The 21417-nt window shown below is 43.0% G+C and overlaps 1 protein-coding gene across 2 annotated transcripts in view; it reads left to right on the top strand.

Annotated features, from left to right (window-relative positions):
* Nucleotides 1-21417, top strand: part of LOC144766788 (inactive serine/threonine-protein kinase TEX14-like) — a 1338527-nt gene that overhangs the window by 512246 nt on the left and 804864 nt on the right. For both annotated transcript variants that reach the window (XM_078650521.1, XM_078650519.1), the window contains exons 6-7: nucleotides 12436-12490; nucleotides 15877-16007. In XM_078650521.1, coding sequence (XP_078506647.1) covers nucleotides 12436-12490; nucleotides 15877-16007 — 186 coding nt within the window. The remainder of the gene's footprint in view (nucleotides 1-12435; nucleotides 12491-15876; nucleotides 16008-21417) is intronic.

Here is a 21417-nt window from a genome sequence, read left to right as displayed (position 1 = left end):
CCTATTAGAAAAGGTCCAAATCTCTGAGGAGGCTTTTCAAGATTTTAACTAGTAGATTACAGATACTAATCTAAAGTGTGACAGGCGGTTCTTCCCTCCCCTCGGAGGCCATGGTGGTGACTGATGCATTAATCCTCGACTGTTGGGGACATATGAGAAAGTTGGACAGTTTACCTCATAAACATGTTGAAACTGCTCACCATTCATTTGGCCCACAAAGTGTCCCTGCTGTAAATCAGAGGCTGGTCACTTCAGGTGCTCATAAACAGCACAATCGTCAAATGATACTTCAACAAACAGGGCAAATTGGGGTCATGTTGTATGATCTAATGGCATTACTGGAGAAGTCTCGTGATAGCACTGACTTCGCACAACTATATATTTTGTAGCACCCAGGTGAGCTCTCTCCCTTTCACATTCGGTGTAACTATATTGCTGCCTCAAGATTCCCTTCTTGGCTAAAGTGTGTAAATTGGCATAAGATGTCAAAGAGCCTGTTAATGCAGGTAACCCTGTTAAAACATTTATCATATGCTGACAGTAGACATAACAGCCCACCGAGCCTTCCTAAAGTTATTTTCTCCTTCATAATCAAACTTCACTTCTTTTTTTGTGGTTGTTGTTGCTTGGTTTACTTTCCCCACCTCCTTAAAACCTGCAATCATCCATACAGACTATGAGACAATTTTACTAGTAATTGAGGAGGAGCTTTGCGCACAACCAAGATGGCCGCGTGAGCACAGGGCTCCCGAGACCCTCGCGACCTCCCGCATCTATCCTGATAATTATCCTGATTATGTGGATGGGTTATTGAAGACGAGCCATAACTGAGGCGGTAACCGTTGTCTGAATTCTAATTGGACTTCGGGAACCGGAATAACAACGACTTGAATATTGTGGCCTGCCCCACGGTGTTGCCCGGAGCTCGAGTTGGCATAGCGCCCGGGTAGAAGTTGAACAACAACGGCCTGAGGGGATACGGACTGTCGTACTGATTTGGACTTTCACTTTCGCTTTTGAGGTTCCAGTCTGATCCCGTCTGGGAACGTGCCTATACGAGCAGGAAGCTCTTAGGCTGCATGGCGCTCATGGGTGTTGTCCAGAGCGTGTCTACTGGGTCCTGACAGGCCGTACCCTCTGGTTACCGCAGATAATTTGGTTGCGGCTCCCAGTGCGGCCATCTTCTCTCTATATTATCCGAGCGTACTGTCTTCAGATCCGGGAGAATGAAAAATGTCCTAGCTATGGTAACAGAAAGGACTTGGAGATGAGGATTAGGCTTCAACTTTCTCTACTTTTTATTAACAGCACCAATGAAACATTACATATCAACATTAAAACTACATTTTCCATGAACCATTGGCAAAATAAACAAAACAGTACATCCAATCATAACAGCGTATGTCCCTTCAATATTCCTCAGAGACGCTATATCTTCCACTTCCTTCTTTTCAAGCATAGCGGATCTCTCACCGGATCACTCCTGTTTATTCGCATCCTTGCCAGAGAAGAAAAGTTAGTAACGTAAGATCTTTTTTGCCACAACTATGTTAACGCAAAGGTCATGGCAAAGATAGAAAACGCCATATGTAAAAATATCAATGGCAAATAGTGAAGCAGTCTTCAACCCTGTAAAACAGTGCAGATTTATTAAGTGGACAACTACATAATTTTCCCTGCACAATATATCAGGTGGGTGTAGTAACCAATTTAGAAAAGGGTTGTCTGTTCCTCACCTTTGAGTCCTTAGTAGAATTGAATCTTTCTGTTACAATAGCTAGGGCATCATTCTATGTAAGGACCGGAAGCGAGGATTAGGCTAATTTAAAGCTTCTCCACCACCAGAAATGCCAGATTTGTAACTGGTTTGAAGTAAAACATTTTGCAGGTAGAATCTGAGGACCAATCTACTGCATTAAGAATGTCTTCCAGTCGAGCTCCCAATGAAAAAGCTCTGGAGGCCATGGCACCCTTTACGGAATGAGCTCCAAACTGGGAGATGTTGATCCTTGCCTCCTGCATGGCCATCGGACCCATCTAGCAATGGTAGCCGAAGAGACTGCCTTGTGAGGTTTAGTGAGATCATTTAGTAATTGTATTTCACCCCGAGGGCATAATTATTCTGTCATAGATTCATAAGCCTTCAAAGCCCTGACCACCCATAACTTTGGAACATCTGAACATCTGGGTATGATAAAACTCTTGAATTACATTTTCTTTGTCTGGAAATATGGAAAGTTACTCCTTCCAGAGTGAAAACTCTACCTGTTACATCCAGGGCTCTCACATATGAGATTCCACAGCAGGAGATCAAGCACAACAGCGTGGCTAGTTTCGTCAATATCCGTTTTCCTGGAAAGGTATTTATTTGAGGGCCATGATTTAAACAAGTGAAGATTTTGAATAACAATAATAATTTTGAATAACAGGCTTATGGTGGGACGGACAATCTAATGCACCTGTGAAGTTCACAGACCAGAGGGTATTCCTCAATCGGGTGCCGATCTATTGGCATGTGACCTGTCAAAATAGCTGATCTACAGATATTAATGGTTCTATAAGGCAAACCCTCTGAGACTAAGGCAGCCAGGTAATTCAGAATGCAGACAAAGTCTGCCCCCATGGGTTGTAGTTGCCGTTAATGACACCAACCCAACCATTGTGACCAGGTGGAGCAGTATCTCATATTTGTGCTATCCGCCCAGGCTCTGGCTGGTAATGCGTCAGCCTCCTGAGAAATTCCTATGACCTTCCAATGTTCCCTGTGATCCGCCACACCCCGAAGCAGATCTTGAAACAGGGATAGAGGGATTGGAAAATTCCAAGAAAGTACCATCAGAACTGGAAACCTGAGATCTCCAAATTGGGGTAATAGCTATTAGGTCCGCCTGCTGTTGCCGCACCTGAGTGGACAACCTCATGATCTTCCAGAATGGGGAAAAGGTATAGCCCTTCTCCTTGCTCCAATCCTCGAGAAATGCATCGGTCTATACTGTGTTGGGATCTGGCCACCTACTGAAGTACCTCTTCAGATAATGATCCAGTCGAGAGACAAAGATATCGATGGTGAAGGGAACCCAACAGGTTTGGAGGTCCTGAAACACCCCCAGATGAAGTTTCCAAAGACTTGCATCCTGCCAGTAACAGAAGTGCCAATCTGCTACCTCATTGGATTTTCCCAGAAGATGTTCTGCTAAAACCAGTATCTGGAGGAACAGACAGGTGTTCCAAAAGGCACAGGCTAGAACGGAAAGAGTCTTACTCTCCTTCCGCCTTGATGGTTGACCTACCGGACTGCCGCTACGTTGTCTATCTTGAGAAGGACACAGTATTGGGCCATGTCCTTGGTCCTACATTTCACTGCAAAAGAGCCTGCCAATAATTCCAGGCAGTTTATATGAAGGACCTGTTCTGGAGGTGGCCATCTTCCTCCTGTGGAGAAGGCTCAACAGTGTGCCCTCTAAACTAGCAGCTGGCATCCAATTCTATCACCAGATCGGGTTGGGAACCAAAAACGGCCCAGCCGTTCCATGCATCCATTGTTTAAAAAAAATATATCTTTTTATTGGCATTTAGAATCAACAAAAGCATAATCGGCAAATCACAGTTAATTTTCCACACTACCGAGCACCACCCCACCCCCACCCCCGTCCACATCAACAGCATCACAAACAGCAGTTCAGTAGTAACCATCCTCCACCCACCGAACACAAAGTCGCTACATGCCCTCATCTTCCAGGGGGACCTCGCAAGTCCCAGGCTCATGACTAACCTGCCATTATTAGGGGGCGGCGCCCCAATCAGTGTGGTTATTTGCGTGTCAGTCAGTCCCCAAACCCCCATCAAAACCATGATACTTCTTCCATTTCCCCCATACCTTGCAAAACCTTCGAGGACAACCCCTGGCTTTATTTATTTTTATTTATTTATTTTTGAAGTTTTATATAGCGCTGGCTAGACCCGGAGGTATCAGAGCGCTTTACATAGATGAGAGCGAGGAAGTTGCAGAAGATACAAATAAATAAAAACAGACATCAATGTATAATAAGTAAGGAGAAGCAACGGAGCAATGGTATACACCAAATAAACGTAACATAAAGTAGAGTGGGGTAGGAGATTGGGCAGATGGTCAATTAGATTAAAATACAAATCCTGCAGACTGGCACCAACTAGTGTAGAACCCAAGGCCACACCATCACTACCCGCGCTGGAACAAAGGCAGGCCCAGTTTCAGTCAGGAGAAAAGTTCACCGCTGGGTTGGCGTCGCAGCGCCCCAGCATAGCGGGAACGACTTCACTCAAAGAGCCTGAGACTAACAAACAGCCGAGAAGGTCAACATATGGGGGTAAGATGGCCGCCTCGCACCCGCCATCAGCACAGAACAGGATGTAGATGGGAGGCGATGGGGGAGCAGGAGAGAAACTCGGTAGTCCGTCACAATGCACATAACCGGTTGCCAATATCAAGTTTCATGTATAGGACAGGTTGCAAATGGTGATCCTGCCAAAGACCACCCACATCATAGGGTGCAGGACTCCGTCCGTGGATACCAATACAAGAACCTCAGCCAATTACGATGTGGAGTGGAGACCCCTCAGACCCCGAACACCTCACCAGTGGAATAAGGCAGTCCCGACTCCTGGATCACAAGATGGGCAGTCCCGGGGAAAGAGAGGGCCGCAGACATAGAAACAGTGCTCTCACTCCACTCCGAACGGGAATAACATCTCAGGGGCCAGGGCAGCCGTGACAGGAAACTAGTGGTGCCGTCTCCTTAGGGTAATTCGTTTATTTTTGCCAGAGAAAAGTTGATTGTTACGGGATGCAGAGTAGTAGTGGCAGAGTCCGGAAGGTAGGTGAAGGTCAAGGGTTGACACCCAGAGGGTGAACCCGAGCCCTTCTCCTCTCAGCTGCATCAAGCAGCCCAACCGTGCAATTAGCCCTTTTCCTCCGATTCCGTAGGTGGTGGATTATTGTTGCTGTGAAAGGGTTATTCTCTATTGGAGATCGTGTCGGAAGAAATCCTAGAGGATCGCTGAATAATTGCCTTCAATCCCCAGGGTATGGATGGTTTGATGGGGGGGATTTCCAAGGATTTTTGCCTAGATGGTGATCCCAGCAGGGAGCTCCTGGCCAGAGCTCCTTACCCATCGGCCATCTGGCTTTTAAGTCACTCTCTCAGCCGCCATGTACAAATCCATCCCCCTTCTCCAGTCTCCCACCTGGGGTGGCGACAGTGCTCCCCAACGATGAGATCCCTATAGCGTCCCACCCGCCAAAGCCAGTGAGTTTATGTAGCTCCCATAGCCACATGCAGGTCCATCGGTGTCTGCTTGGTCGGTTTATGTGTCCACCCAATCATCCTCGTCGCCCTGTCCCATACCTCTATAGTGATTTGTGTGGCCGGTAGCAGCCACCGATTCCCAACCCCCCATATAAGTAGTGTAGGCTAGTGCGGCGTTCCATGGTGGCCCTTTCCAGCCTATACGTCGGATTGTCCGCAGGCGCATGGAGCCACTCATTTATCGGTGCGAGATCTTCGGCCCAATAATATGCCTCCACGTCCGGCAGGGAGATCCCCCCCAATATATTGATTCCTCTGGAGCGTAGCTAGGGCTATTATGGGTTGCTTCCCTAACCATAATAAGGCGCGCCGTTCAGCATTTATTGCTTAGAAAGTCTGTCACTTCATTCTGCAGGGCATACAGAAAGCGGGGCAACATGATCATCTTAAACATCGCCACCCGGTCTAATATCGTAAGGGGGAGGGACTTCCACCGAAGGGCGTCATCCGCAAAGTTCCTAATCACTCTCTGGATATTTCTTTGATAGGAAACATGTTTGTCGATAGTCAGATAAATCCCCAAGTATTTACACCCTGACTGAGTGACCTGGAGGGCGCCCGGTAGCGGGGGCCATTCTTCCTCCATGCGTGGGCTGTATAGAATCGATTTGTGCCAGTTTATCATGTATCCCGAAAAGGTGCCATATCTATCTAAGAGTTTGAATAGCGCAGGGACCGTAGTCGCCGGCTGTCTCACATATGGAGAATATCGTCCGCGTAGAGCGAGATCTTTTCCTCCTGTAGATCCACCTGCGTTTTACAGAAGCCTCGCACCTCTTCCTGTGGCCCAGCGGTTACAGTTTAAGGTTCTCACCCTGGCTCATAGAGCACTGTATGATCTGGGGCCTTCTTATATCAAGAAGCGTTTTGCTTTCTATAATCCCAGCCGCTCTCTGCGCTCGGCTTCTCATCGTTGGATGACTACTCCCCGGTTTTGTCGCACCAGGATGGTGGGCCTGTCTCTTTCGGTTAAAGTACCCACTCTATGGAACAATCTCCCTGACAGGCTGCGGCATACACAGGACTTCCGCATTTTTAAGAAATTGTTTAAAACGCATCTCTTCAACCAGCCCTGCTAATTAATCTTTATTCACGAAGCCACAGTCTGCCTACGCGCCAGGACACTCCAGAGTATTAGTGCGCGCTATAAATCATCTATAACATAACATAACCTCTTCCGCCTGGCGGATTTCACGGGCCACTATTTCGACCGTGATGGCAAATAACAACGGGGACAGGAGGCATCCCTGGCGGGTCCCCCTTCGAACAGGAAAGTCATCAGACAGTACTCCGAGTACTTTCACCTGGGCTCTGGGGTCCGTGTATAACAGTCCCACCCACTTCTGAAAGTTGGGGCCGACCCCGAATTTGATCAGCGTCGCCTCCAAAAATGGCCAGTGAACAGCGTCAAACGCTTTTTCAGCGTCTAGAGAGAGGAACATATGTGGGTCTTCCCTCTGCTTCACCTCCATAAGCCAATTATGGGTCCACCGGAGATTTTGCCTTGTCGCCCTGTCTGGCAGGAATACTGTCTGTTCCTGATGTACCAAGCCTGAGATCACCTGACGCAGTCGAAGGGCCAGGGCCGTGGCCAAGAGCTTAGCCTCCACATTGAGAAGGGAGATCGGTCTATACGACTTGGACTTGCAGGCGTCCGGTGTCCTGCCCTGTTTATATATATGTAAAAAAACCAGGAGTAAACCGATGAACCGTGTTGGGATGGGTGAGTAATGAAACAAGAAACAATTCCCAACAGGTATCAATAGAAGTCAGTTAAACACTGTATGCAGTCAGCATTACAAAAGGCAGGAAAAAACAAGGAGTCTCAAAGACGTTTTTTAGAAGCTTATTATTCAGCAATTGTGCAGGGTCTTTCACATGGCTAAATACAGTTAAACAGCACTGTGTCGAGCAAATCAGATGAACACTTTTCCACGACGTGCCGACACTCTTTGCGGCTTTCCACATTTAAAGAACTTTATCTCGGAACATTCCACTATATTGAAGTCTGGTTGTCCAGACCATATGCTCCCTGAAGAAGTCCGATCACGGACGAAATGCGTTGGCTATGGAATTTGTTATGATTGTTGAATAAAAGAACTTTTTTTCTGGAAGAAACTGATTCCGAAAGATTCTTGGGAGAACAATTGTGATACTTACATGAACTTTATGATGGATAAGTGATATTGATATATGAATATTACAATTGAAATTTGAAGGGTGCGGGGTCTATCTTTTGTGCAGCGTATTGGAGAGACAAGGCTTTGTCCTTCCACCATTGGGATTCAGGGGATTGTGTCCCAGATCACCAGCACCTTCCCTCTTTATAGAGATAATTGGAACTTTTTGTTTTTAGTGCGGGCAGAGCAGCCTCAATCCCCTTTCTTTTTTCTATATATTATTCAGCAATTGTGCAGGGTCTTTCACATGGCTAAATACAGTTAAACAGCACTGTGTCGAGCAAATCATGTGACAACCGGAGGGCACTTGGTGAGTGGTGATATATACAATAAGTGAAAGTGCAAGTGCTAAAGTGAGCAGCGTGAACGACGCATAGTGACAGAGTATATGTACAGTGATGGCTCCACAATTTCAAGTTGCAATTACTTTAGAGCAAAATTCGATAGATATTTTTGGAGCACAAAACGTAAAATGCGCCAACAAATAATGCTGCAGTGTCGACGGCGTTTCGATCCCCGTAAGTCGGGATCGTCATCAGGACAAGGTTGTCAATGAGGGCAGTGCCGGACACGCACACAGTGGTTGCGTGAGAGAACTGTACTCCGGGCTGGGTCAACGGAGGGGCAGGCTGATCGTGGATTCGGGTAATCAGCATGTGGCGCGCCTGTTGAAATTAGGGCTGGAGAGGGCGGTGAATACTCTCCATGTACGGCAATCTCGCAATCAATGCACTCCTGATTTTGATAGAACTTTGGGCCTTGTCCAGAAACTTGAAAGTATGAACAAATTTGCCCAACTCTTGAATGAAAGGAACTCTGAAAAGACTTACCTCTGGTCTAGGCCCAGCCTCCGATATTTAGATTCCCCCCAGCTTTGGATCAATTTTAATCAAAAAGGATCTCCATCATTCTATAGATATTGTGCAATTCGCGTTTCCTAAAAATATGAGGGATGGTTGAGCCCAGCTGGGCAGGACTTCAAGAGAGACTAGAGAGCAGGATGCTTTGGCATCTTTGGCCATGTCCAGGATTTTGGAATGGCGTCCCCCTTCATCAAGTAGTTTGTCTTGGCATGAGCGCCAAGAGCGATCTATTCCCTTTTTGGGATCTCTCACAAATGTCACCTAATGGCATCAATCTCAGGCATGAGGGCTACTTTGCCATCCAAGGCCGATCTGGGACATTTGGGTCGTAGACAACTCCTGACCTCTTTGTACAACAGCTTTCGCAACTGGCCTGGTATATAAGCACCCACTTTAGGTGCTGGGGACCAATCTGCAGAGCGCGGATGTAAAAACTCGTCTGGATCTAACATGTCCGAGCTTAGGTCTTGGGGAGACGTCTCCGCATTGGCATCATTCTCTGGGGGCAAAAGATCACCAGATGGACGCCAGGGTCTGCCAGAGTCCCAGTCCCCATCAGAGGCATTGAGGGAGTCATCTCCATCCCCCAGGTCTGGGAAGGGGGGGAAAGGGACCTTCTAAAATGCGTGGGACCTGAAAGACAGGAGGGGAAGGTTGTGAGTCCATAAATACCTTTATAAGGCACACAAAGGCATCTAAGTCAGCCTCTTGGTCATCTAGATGCTTGTGCTTTCTGTCTAGGAGTAATGTCAAGGGCTGCCCTCGGGGTATGGAGGCCTGTAGCCCATAAAGATCTTCCTTCAGTTTGAGGGGATTTTGGCATTGAGTCTGAAGCTGGAGTATTTTCTTTGTCAATGACATCACAACCTGGGACACATAAATATAGACGCATCCATGACTTGGCAGAAATGGTCATCAATGGGGAGGTAAGTAGCTTTTTCCTCCTCAATGTAATCCTCCGGATTCTCCATAGCTATTCAAGGAGGAAGACAGGAAATATGGCAAGGAAAGAGGAATAAAGTACTTTGGGAAACTAGTAATTTGCGAGCAATCCCAGGAGGGATTGATTTAAAAAAAAGCCCACACAGGCCTTGGGGCCAGCATTCCGTTTAGTCAATAGGAAACCGTTCTGACCCGCCTGGGACGTGCCCCACATTTATGTCTCACTTGAGACCTGTTCTACCCGCAGATTGGGTGTTCAGCTCCAGGCGGCGGTTCTCAAACACAGTAGAAATCGTGTAATACTGCCCCTGGATACAACTGATGCGGCCGGATGCGCTTCACCTTCCAAAAAGATCGGGTGAAGGTGACGCACCGGCTGCCCGGGGGTAGGAAGAGCTGAGCGAGTTGAGATGTTTGCGCGGGCCCCCTAGCAGTCCAATGACCGCACCGCGCCCAGAGCCTTGTTTGAAGGAAAGCTGCCGTGAAGGAGCGAGAACGTGCCAGTGATCACACTGTAAAGGAAAGGCACACTTGAAAGAAAACATGCAACAGGCAGTGGTCATAGTACCTTCCCACCATAAACAGTGAATGCCAACAATACAATGAGATCTTAAAACACTGAAAATATTGTAAGGATATGGAATGAGAAAAAACACTTATCTGAAGCTGCTGAACAGCTAAGAAATAGGAGGATATTGCGTCTCCAAGGAATATTGAAGGGACGTATGCTCTTCTGATTGGATGAAGTGTTTTTATTTACTGGAATCATGGGAAATGTAGTTTTAATGTTGCTACATAACGTTTGATGGCTGCTGTTAATAAAAATTGAGACAGTTGAAGCCTAATCCTCGCCTCCGATCCTAACATAGAATGTACTGTGCTTGGGATGTTCAGTTCGAGACTTCTCTACAAGAGAAACAGAAATATGCAGAGAAATGTTTTTCCCACCAAATCTGACTTCTAGCATAAGGGAGGTGCTGTTGGACGAACGCCTTGTGTATGTGTGTGTGTGGGGAGCTATTTCAAACAGCATGGTGCTTTATAACACCCATAAGATGGTGGCTCGATGGATCTGAAGCATTTAAGATCCTATTTTAGGTTTGGCAAATAAGACACTGGAAAGGCTGAATAACCTTCATTTATCTTTATATGGGCGGAGCAATGTTTTAAAAATGTTAATTTTTCAGAGATTTCTATATTTGTTTCGCACGATCCCTCTCCTTTTTCCCCACATCTTTTTTTGTTAGAACTGATAGACTATGCTCTGTTTCTTTGGAGCTATCGTAGATCTAGGAGGGCTATGAAATGGTGTATATTACCCAGAGATAGAGGAGGTTGGGGGATTCCTAACTTTCGGCTCTATTATTGGGCTGTACTCTTGAAACATATGGGTGTTTTGATCTTTCAGGACGTTAATATAGAAGAATCGGCTAGCCCTTCAATATATGAGATGGTATTGGGGAAGGAAGCGAAGCAATTTCTAGTGCGTATAATTGAGCCTAGCTACTACAAGAAGACAAAATTTAAAATCTTATTGACTGCTTTTGAAATCTGGAGAAAAGTAAAGGATAGATATGGATGGAATTCAAATTTGAATTATTATACACCTTTAAATAACTGCTCTCTACTGCCGGAAGTTTTTAGGGATCAGGTGATGGCTAGATGGTATGCAGTAGGGATACATACATTAGGTGACTTATTTCAGGGGAACCAAATAGCCTCTTTTCTGTTTTTGCAGAATAAATAGTTTGGTTTAGACAGAATTTTTTAAATATCTTCAATTACAAAGTTTTTGGGATTTACAAAATACGCAAAATCAAATAGCTATTGAGAAAGTTGGAGTATTAGAAGCAATAAGGGCAAAATTGAAAATCGGCCCAATTTATCAGCTCTTGTTAAAAACTTAGATGATGATTTGGCTGTATGGGAGGATAAATGGCAAAGGAAACTAGGAATGGATAGAATTGATCTGACTAGGACAATTGAATTATCGATAAAAGTCTTATTTAATGGCACCCTGAAAAGCCAACATTTTATGGCCATATTTGATTTATACTACATTCCGGCGAAATTGACAAAATGGAATTCAATCAAAGGGGATAAATGTAACCGGTGTGGGGCCATTGCTGCAGATGCTTCTCATATGTTTTTTTACTGTCCAAAATTAAGTCAATTCATTTCTGATGTTAGTCTGGGGATCCAGGCACAATTATCAGCAGAATTGGTTATTTTGGGTTTGCAGTCAAATCAAGTTAGCGGGAGGACGGAAGCAGAGCAGGGGTTTTTATTTATCTGTATGTCAATTTTTTCGGTTATGCATAACAACTCAATGGCTAGATGCAGAACCACCAGTATTTATTAATTGGCAATCCAGATTACTTTCGACATTTCATTTAGAGACCGCAGTCTACAAATCAAAAGGTGTTAGAAGAAAGTTATTTGGTCGAAACTGTGGTCTCCTTTGTCAAATTGGATTTGAAGTAATGAATTATTTTGCTGTTGCTCCAAATGGTATATGCTTTAAAGTACTGTCTTAATTAAGCTACATTTTGTGTATAATTTGATTGTAAAGATGTACATTGCTGCTTGCTGACATGAAATAATTTTAAAAAAAGGATGTGAAGCATTTAGAATAAAACGGAAGCAAGAATCAGAGAGAAGTGCTGGGATTTATCGTTTGATAGGAAGAAACAAGGACTTATGCTGCTTGCAAAAAGTGTGCCACCTTTGACTGTTTTGATATTGCCCCTCTGTCTTAGAAGAGAGGCGAGATCCCAGACATTGATAATTCATCTATGGATTTTGCTGCATTTTGAGTTGCCATCTCTTATTTAGTGGTTCACATTAAAGCAATTGATTCTTCAATTATTTGGTTATTTGTGAATGCTTTGATGTGATACCAGCAGAGCACACATTGATAACGCCTACCATAGTCCAAGTCCCCTTACCACTCATCAGGGCCTTGTAGTATTTATATCTGCTTCCACAGCACAGTCGTACCACCCTCCTTTTTCCCAATAACATGCCATCTTTCAACCACTTATTTATTGGAAATTTAATACAGAGGAAGGGATTGTTATACTGATCAAGTACATTTTTCCACAGTGTGTCCCCCAGCTCCTGGCGTCCTAGAAGCCCCAGACATTTGATGTTCAGAAGGGTAAGCTCTGAAGTGTGTTTCTTTTCAGTTTGGTATATTTATGTCCATTGCCCTGCACTTGTATACAGAGAAAAATAGGGTAACATTCACATTTCTGCTTCTTCACTTTAGCATAGGGCAATCATTTGTCATTTTTGCAGGGTGGCTTTGACCCGCGGGATGGTGGCACGAGGTGAGCAGTCTAAGTGGTCGAAGTGCATAAGTGGACTCCCGATTGCTCATACATATCGTCTTGCCATTATCTTCCCCCTTATTAAGACTAGATGAAAATTCGAAATCCCTCTTAATTCTCCCTGCCCTGCCCAAGGTATTGAGAGTACAATGTCCCTTAACTCTTCTATTTGTGGGTGGATTCATTTGTCTGCTGGATTTCGTTAGTGTTCAGTAAAATAATTTTTGCTGATAATTTTAACATTGTTGAACGAAACACTAAAATGTAAACATAATTCTCTCTTGGTGGCTCATTGATAGTTTAGCCAGATTTGCAGATTGATCGATGCTCCAAATTAAAGAGAGGCCTTAAAACTTTACGTGCTTGTTAATTTTAACTTAGATTTGTTAACAGCGTTTTGGAATGAGCTACAAAAAAATGGCTTGATGGAATGACGTCAAATTTGTCAAACTGAAAGAGGGCAATTTCAATAGAACGGTACATGTACTTCCTAGTAGGCAAGTGTACTTAAAACCGGCATATAAACCCTTTTTCTGTTCAGTAGATATCTCTGAGAAATATGATTGAAGTCATTGGAGTTATACATTTTGGACCAGGTTAGAGTAATAGGTGACATCCTTGAGCGATGTTCTCCATCTCTTCTCCAGCTTCCCCCTCAGGGACTTGCAAGTGTGGGATTGGGAACTTTAGAAAAAAGGTGACAGAGGGTCTTTATGGCTCAGTAAATGGTTACAGGCACTGGGGATGGCACACCAACTTGGGATGTCTCCTCGGCTGAATTAATTAATGATGAACTGCAGTAAATTTCTCAACATACTTTGTCTCAAATAACTCACATTAAATGTTTAGAGAGAGTATAAAGGGGACCACCTCAGTCTTCTTCTCCCTGCTTCTTGTTATTTACTTGTAGCCCATTGAGCTCATGCGGAGGTTTTGAATAATTATAGTCAATAAACACCTTTCTACTTATCATCTTCTGAAGTCTGCATCCCACACCGAATTTGGATTGTCCCTGAAGACTGCCTTGCCTTTACCAGTGTTTCTTAATTACATTGCCTGTTATTCTGTCAATTGACATTATTTGCTGCTGTGCTTACGTTATGGGCCAAAATTAACATGGCGAATGAGTCCCCTAGTTCATTATAGCTAACGTTTTGATGGGCTTGTTCTTAAGGTCATAAGAGGTAACTTTTATAAGACCTGGTTGTGTTTTTCTCAGAATTGAGAACATTTGCTAGCTTTCTGCTTTCTTACTTCTAACTTACTAGATTGAATTCTGTGATACGAAACCTGCTTTTTATTTGGTATAAACAGAGAGTAACTGAATGAACTTTAAACCCGTTCCTCTGTTACGTTTGGGTATTGGGAAACAACTGGTGAGCTTGGAAAACCATTAGCATGTGCCTACACCCTTCTCAGACTACCTTTTCCCGTGTACCACTGGCAAAAAGATGCAGCTGCCTTCCATCCTGGCTGTGGTTTCCCTTTCTGGTTGAAAGAACCATTGTGTTTGCTGCACAATACAATCTTGATGCTGCTCTGTGACTGCTCAGGAATATTAAGAGTGTTGTAGATGTAGGAACCTATTCACAAACAGCCTTTTGAAGTACATTGAGTAATCGTACAGCAGTACTACTAACATAAACGTTAAACATGCCATTCACAAACCTATGTGCATAGGTGCCCCCTCCGCCTTCGTATCTTATTCTGTGCTGGAATCTCCATGCCTATTGCAGAGACCTTACACACCTATGGTTACGTTTTAGTAGTAAATGCTGGGGAAGCAGAGGGAAGTGGCTGGAAGCAGGGGAATACCTACTGTTAAAGTTGAGGGCATTTGTTAGGTACAAATAAATAAAATGTAATGTTAAAATATATCTCTACAAAATCACAAATAATGTGTTTAATATTTATTTGTAAAATATTTTACTAACCTTTTTTAAATTTAAAAATTAACATAACGTTTATTTTTATTAAAATTACTTTTAAGTAATTCTTTACATCACTCCTAATAATTAATAATGCATAATTTAAATTGTATTTTTACTATAGTGAGGACCTATTTTTTATTTTAAACTACGGAAAAAATCAATTTAGTTTGATATTATTCATTATTTAAAGATTGCATTCAAAAGTAAATAATGCTGTAGCATTTTTGTATTCTTCTACATTTAAAATAAATACAATTAATTTATATAAATATATGTAACATAACATATTTAAAAAAAATGTTAGTTAAATAATGTGTTTAATATTTTTCTATCCTTTACTATAGTTAAATGTCAGGGCTCTCTGTTCTCTAAATCAGTGATAAAAGGCCTCATCCACTTTGTGGCTCAGTAAACCTTGTTTGCTGGAGGTCCCCCAACTCGGTTCTGACATTGTGTATTAGTGTATTGAGAGCTTTATCAATGTTAAAGAAATAATATAGTCAGCAGAAGCTCTGAATAGAGAGAAAAACATTGGACCCTGCACCAAGTGGCTGAAATAAGCATAGGATATGAAATTACAACTGAAAAAGCCACAGAGTAATTGTTAAAAGTGATATTTTCCATTTCAGACATGTACAGTGCTGCCACTTGGAGATCAAGGCTGTCTTTAATAATGTTTTATGATATAAATGTTGATACCAGTGTAGTTGCTCAAGCAGGGAGGTCTACCCTCAAAAATCTCTTTTGGCAACACATGTATGCTTCCTCTTCCTTCTCTTCTCTCTACCAAATGGCGATAATGCTCACTGTTGCACACTAACTACCTAACTACTACGAATGATGATAAAGGACTCGAGACGGAGAAAGACTTGTTAGTAATATTGTCCGTCAGTAGTATATCCCATCATAATCACGACATACCGATTCAAGATGCATGTTATCTATCATGAAACTCCAAGTAAATCCGAGTTCACTGGTCTGGTGACCATCATAGCGGTAGTTCACTGTCTGGCAGCCTTAAAAACGCTAAATTGCAACCTTTGCTTTTTTAAATTGTGTCTTAAACAGAAATATTTGCATAATGGACTTTCCATTTTGTATTAATGATATTTTATTAACTGTTGTTGGATCCTGCATGACCTGCTGGAAAATTTTCTTGGTTATTGTTATGAGGAAGTGATCCCCAATAGAATAGTACAATTAAAGGTAATTAACTTTAAGATACTGTTTCATTAAGCCTCCATTGTGCTCTACTAATTAAATCTCCCATGTGTTTTTTGCAGCAGTGCCTGAATGTCAGCCTTTTGTCAAGACTCATTGGTTCCACTCCCGTGGCTGCTGATATTGAACTCTTGCGATCCTATAGTGAGAGGGATCAGACCTATGAAAATGGACCCTACAGTCTCATGAGGAAGTGAGCACAAGGAATGGTGAAGAGAGTGGAAGCATAAGAGGGGTGAAGTGTGCAGCCTCAAAACAGGATGAATGGATAGATAGGATGAGTTTGGGTGGAGGATGGCCAAATTGTTGTGAGGATACAGGACCTCTAAAAGAATGGTCCTTAGGAGAGGGCAGTATATTGGATTCTTGGATGCATATCCTTGTCTCAATAGTTTGAAGAGTGCGTGTTGATTCATGTGGGACAGAGGTGAAAAACATTGCCATATGTGATGAGGCAATTGATTAGTTCCATGCTCTTTTGACAAAAAAAATTCTCAGGTAATAAGGAAAATATTATTGTTAAACAATGGTGTACTCCTGCAATTAGATTAAAGAAGGAGCATATGAATAAGAAAGCAAATACATTTTAAAGCTACTGATGACACAGGTTACACTGTCAGGAAACTAAAGAGACACAACAATGAGGTCTGGTCCTGAAAGAAAGCATTAATTGACCAGCAATGAGATATTGTCTGTCATCTTTGAAACAATGAGGATATCTTAAATTCTGTGAATATATAACAATGTGACGGAGACAAGTGCTCAGTGTCTATGCCCTGAGCCTCTGAATCTTTCTTGATAAGCCCCTACATGTGGTCCTGGAAACAGAGGTAAAGTCGCTTTTAAAACTTTGCAGTAAGTAGTATTCTCTATAGAGAATGTAAAAATGTAATCAAGAATCCAGATCAATGATTACCCCCTGAATTGAATGGTATGCTCACTCTTGTGTAGCAGGATTCTGCCTGTTGGCCAATTTGGTTGGCTCTGTTGTATTATGTCATTTAACATTTCACTGGTTCCCAAATCTCAAGGAGTTTCAATATTCCATCAGCATTTTAAAAATAAGATCCTAGACAACTTTGCCATTATGGGTTGTTCTTCACCATCTAATTCTCTCTGATATTCATACAAGGTAGAATATCTCTGCACATATGCAAAATATTTGAACACAACTGTCCTAATCAAACCATAAAATCTAGACCCTGATTATGAGTCTGGGGTATATTAGGGGGGGTTTTACCCAAATAGAGTCCCTGGGACCTGGGTTGTCTAAGTATTACGAGGAAGGGGTCCCATAAGGATGAGGAACACAAATTATAACATAATACAAAACGCAATCACATAGACATTGAATCAAACCACCATGTTTTAATCACAATGGGGATGAATAGCAAATAGCGACAATAATCACGTTTTAAAAATGGACAGGTGGAGCAATGCCCCAGAGGGAGGGGGGGTGCGTGATGATGTGAGGATATTGTGATAAGGAAGGGTTAGGGTAACAGAATAATCAAAACTTCAAGCCACAATAGTTTTGATAGTTACACATAATGTACATGAAAAACCAAAAGAACTTGGATTTCAAATCAAGATACATCATACTCCACACAGTACAATATATGAACAGTTGGGCCGTGGAGTTGACATTTTAAATGGTTGTCGACGTTTCGACCCTCTCAAAATTGCAGGTCCTATTAAATCCTTGCGGTGGGGTCTTCTTCAGGACAAGGGAGTTGGGGCAGACCACCTTACTGAGACTGATTTGGAATCTGGCAAAGCTGAGCGGACATCCTGTACGATGTTCCCCGTCAGTATGAGGACAATGTTCGGAGTCTGATTAGATCGTCGAAGCAGATCGGGGGCCGAATGAATCTGGCTGGGAATCCGCGCGATTGCGAACTCGCCCAACTGTTCATATATTGTACTGTGTGTAACATGGTTTTTCATGTACATTATGTGTAACTATCAAAACTATTGTGGCTTGAAGTTTTGATTATTCTGTTACCCTAACCCTTCCTTATCACAATATCCTCACATGATCACGCACCCCCCCTCCCTCTGGGGCATTGCTCCACCTGTCCATTTTTAAAACGTGATTATTGTCGCTATTTGCTATTCATCCCCATTGTGATTAAAACATGGTGGTTTGATTCAATGTCTATGTGATTGCGTTTTGTATTATGTTATAATTTGTGTTCCTCATCCTTATGGGACCCCTTCCTCGTAATACTGATTATGAGTCTGGCAGTCCGTGGAATGCCAGACTCGTCGGGGCACTGTGGTGGTGCTCAAGCCACAGCTGCACCGATTGGTCAAACCGCCCTATTAGGACTTTGACGGACAGACCGCCATTCCACTGCCACAACCACCAGGGAACCGCATTCCTGGTGGTCCCTCGGCTGGCTGAGTACTGCAATATGCTTGGTGGTGCCTCTGGATACTGGCAAGCATTTTGTAACTTTCCTCACCACCATCAGTGTCATGGAAGATCTTCCTCTATGTAACTGCTGGCAGTAAGGGAAGTTCTTGCCCCTGTGCATGGGGGTGCATATAGGGGGGACATGTTGTGCCCCCTGCAGATATGCACCCCCAGTTCCTGCACTGGAAGGAATGCACAACATGAAACATTCCTTCCCGTGCAGGAACATGCACTGGCATTCCAGCAGCAGTGCTATTTAAGGCTCACAAAGAGCCTTTAAGCAGCACAACCGCTGGACCGCCATACCGCCTGCCCTCCAGACCACAAGATTACTTGTAATCTGGCAGGGGCGGCATGAGTTTTGGTGGTCCTAGAGTGGGCGGTGACATGCCACTCGATTCAGGACCTCTGAAACTCTTAATCAGGCCCTTACTGTTTTTCTTTGTTAAGCAATTAACCAAAGCATAAGACAAAAATAATCAATTTGGATGACACTACCAATCTTGATACATTGTATTTAGCACAAAGAAGACATTTTGAAATTATGCCCCATTGCAACCCATATGCATACTAGGAATTAAACATTAAACACCGCCCCCTTGAGAATTCTAGCAAGCCCTGCAGCTAGTCAATTAGGCAGGTTATTTTTCTACACAATCCTGCTTTATTCAGAACAGTTTTTTTGGTTCTGAACACTAAATGTTTGGAGGGTTTTACCTCCACTTGACATCTTGTGACAATGTATTTGTCTCTAAGCCGTGGTCGAAGGAAAAAGGTGTTCATTTTACCTGTCCTTCAGTGGCGGTGTTTCATTTCCCAGTGGTTATAGCCAACATATGGTGCTTTTCGATGAATACCTGTCCTGTGAAGGAACATAATCGTGGAATCAGGGCCATGATGCCTGCATGGTGTGTTTTCCTGACTTTAATTTCATAAAGGACTGTGGGATGTCCTGGAAAATGTCACACAGGTGACTGAGAGACAGGAAATGGGTTCGACTCAGGGCTAAGTCTGGAGAAATTAAGCACAGAATATTACTGCCTGAGTCTACTTCTGATTCTAGAATGAGAGTCCTCTATTCCAAACCCTCTTCTTTTCAGCCCTTCTGGAGGTGAGTGGACATCTACTTTTAATCACTGATGTTCCGTTTGATTTTGAGGTGGCCAACCTCTTGATGGCTTCCATGCCAAGACATGGAAGAGGATTATTATGCCTTTTTTTCATCTCCTCCTGTAGACATAGCAGTCACTGTCTCTTCTGATAATCAGACTCATCCAAGGCCTTCATGGATGAGTTCTACTCATGAGCTTCCTCAACCAAGCTCTGGATTCCCATGTGGCCTTTAGACTCTACAAGCCTCCCACATCAGGAGTGGTCCCTAAATAAACTGCATCACCGTTCAAGAGACATTTCTGCCAGGCTTTCGCACATGAAACATAGAGCAAATAAGGATACAGGCAGACACAGATGTCATGCTGACTCCCAATCTGAATGCCCCATTCCAAAGATAGAAAGATGATGCAGGCTTTCAGCTCAGGACTCTGACTCAGATGCTTGGTGGGACCACTCAGAAGTTTCTGTTAAATCTAGGATGTTCCCTATTGACAACCTTGTGGCTTTCTGTGAGCTCTTGAAAAGAGCTATGAGGAAGTTTTATCTGCAGACCACCACATCTAGAGTCAGCATTTCGATTACTTTCGTGACAATCGAAACAAAAACTCAAGTTCCTTCTATAGACCCCCTCCCCGAATGTTTGAGCACATGAGTACCTTTGAAAATCTGTATTTTATCTGAGCTGTTAAATGGTGTCACAAAAATAGGTTTTCCACAGAGGACTCCTAATGCAAAATTCTTGAAAGAGGTGGTTCCTGTGGATTTGTTAGTCATGGTTGCCTCATTGAAGATGCGTAAAGCAACTGGTTCAGCTTCTTTCACTCTACATGAAAGAGGAGTTTAGAAAATGTGATTTGTGGGGTGGGAGATTAGGCCAGACTTCATCTGCTACAGTGAAAGCAATCAGTTTCCCATTTCTTCTGAGCTGCTATGTTGCTCCTTATGGGACTTGATGAGTCATAATCATAATTCTTAAAGTGTGCTGTTAAAAAAAGATCGAGGTGGCTTTTTAACCATACTAGCATTTAGCTGTTTACATGTTCATCTTTTATGGTTTCTGTTTAAACCAAAACAAAGATTATTATGATTATTACTTGATAATCCTGTTCCCTGACTTTTTTTCTAAGACCGAACAAGGAAGATTTTTATTGAAGTAAGAAGCAAGGGATTCTCACTTCAGATAATAATATAGGGGGTAGCAAGAGACAAAGCTGGTATGGCCTCAGTGGTTATTTGCCATGGTATCTCAATGAGGTAATAACAAAACTAGGAGAACACTGGTCAACAAAATGGTGAGACTATTAAGCTAGAAAAACCCAATGGACTCAGTTCCACTATACTGAGACACGTCCCATCAGCCCACCTCACTGGCGGAGCATCGTCATTTGGGACTGAGATATACAGATACAGTGAAGTGCACCCCTCAATGAGGGGGACTTTGCTCACACTGCATCTAGAAGACACTAAACTGTCCCAAGTTCCCCAGTAGAGTGGTGCTGAAAAATGTTGAAAAGTGCAGTGCATGAAAAAGTGCGGGTTAAAAATAGCTACCGGAAAGCACCACCATCTTTTATTTAGTGTTTGCCAAGTGCCAAGATTAAAAAGAAGTGAAAAAACCAGATAGTTTGAAATAATAACTATCTCAAGGCAATAGGATCAGGGTCGACATGTTTCAGCCATCATGGTTAATGTTAACCTGGCTTTCTTCAGGACCTAGTTTGAAAAATGCTACTGCAATGAAGAAGAATTTCAGTGTAAATGTAATTAATAAGAACTGGTACGATACCCCTACCAAAGACCTGGAGTACAAGTGACTGTTTCAGTATCCAGAAGATGTAGGGTGTTCATCCATTCCTGTAGCCAAAATAGTGATAATCATAAAAACATTGAAGGTTAGAAAAACTAGCTAACAGTCTCAAAAAAGCTATACTGTATTGAAGTTTATACAGAAGCAAAAACTTTGAAAGATAGATGCATATAGGGTGCTCAATGCATAGTTCTATTGACCAAATGTAAGTACTCACCCAGCTTTATGTGGGAGTAGACTTCACCTCGCCCGGCAACTGCTCGG

This window comes from Lissotriton helveticus, chromosome 7 (assembly GCF_964261635.1).
Source record: "Lissotriton helveticus chromosome 7, aLisHel1.1, whole genome shotgun sequence".
Taxonomy (NCBI): domain Eukaryota; kingdom Metazoa; phylum Chordata; class Amphibia; order Caudata; family Salamandridae; genus Lissotriton; species Lissotriton helveticus.
Note: the sequence above shows the minus strand (reverse complement) of the source record. Positions and strands in the feature narration are given on the sequence as shown.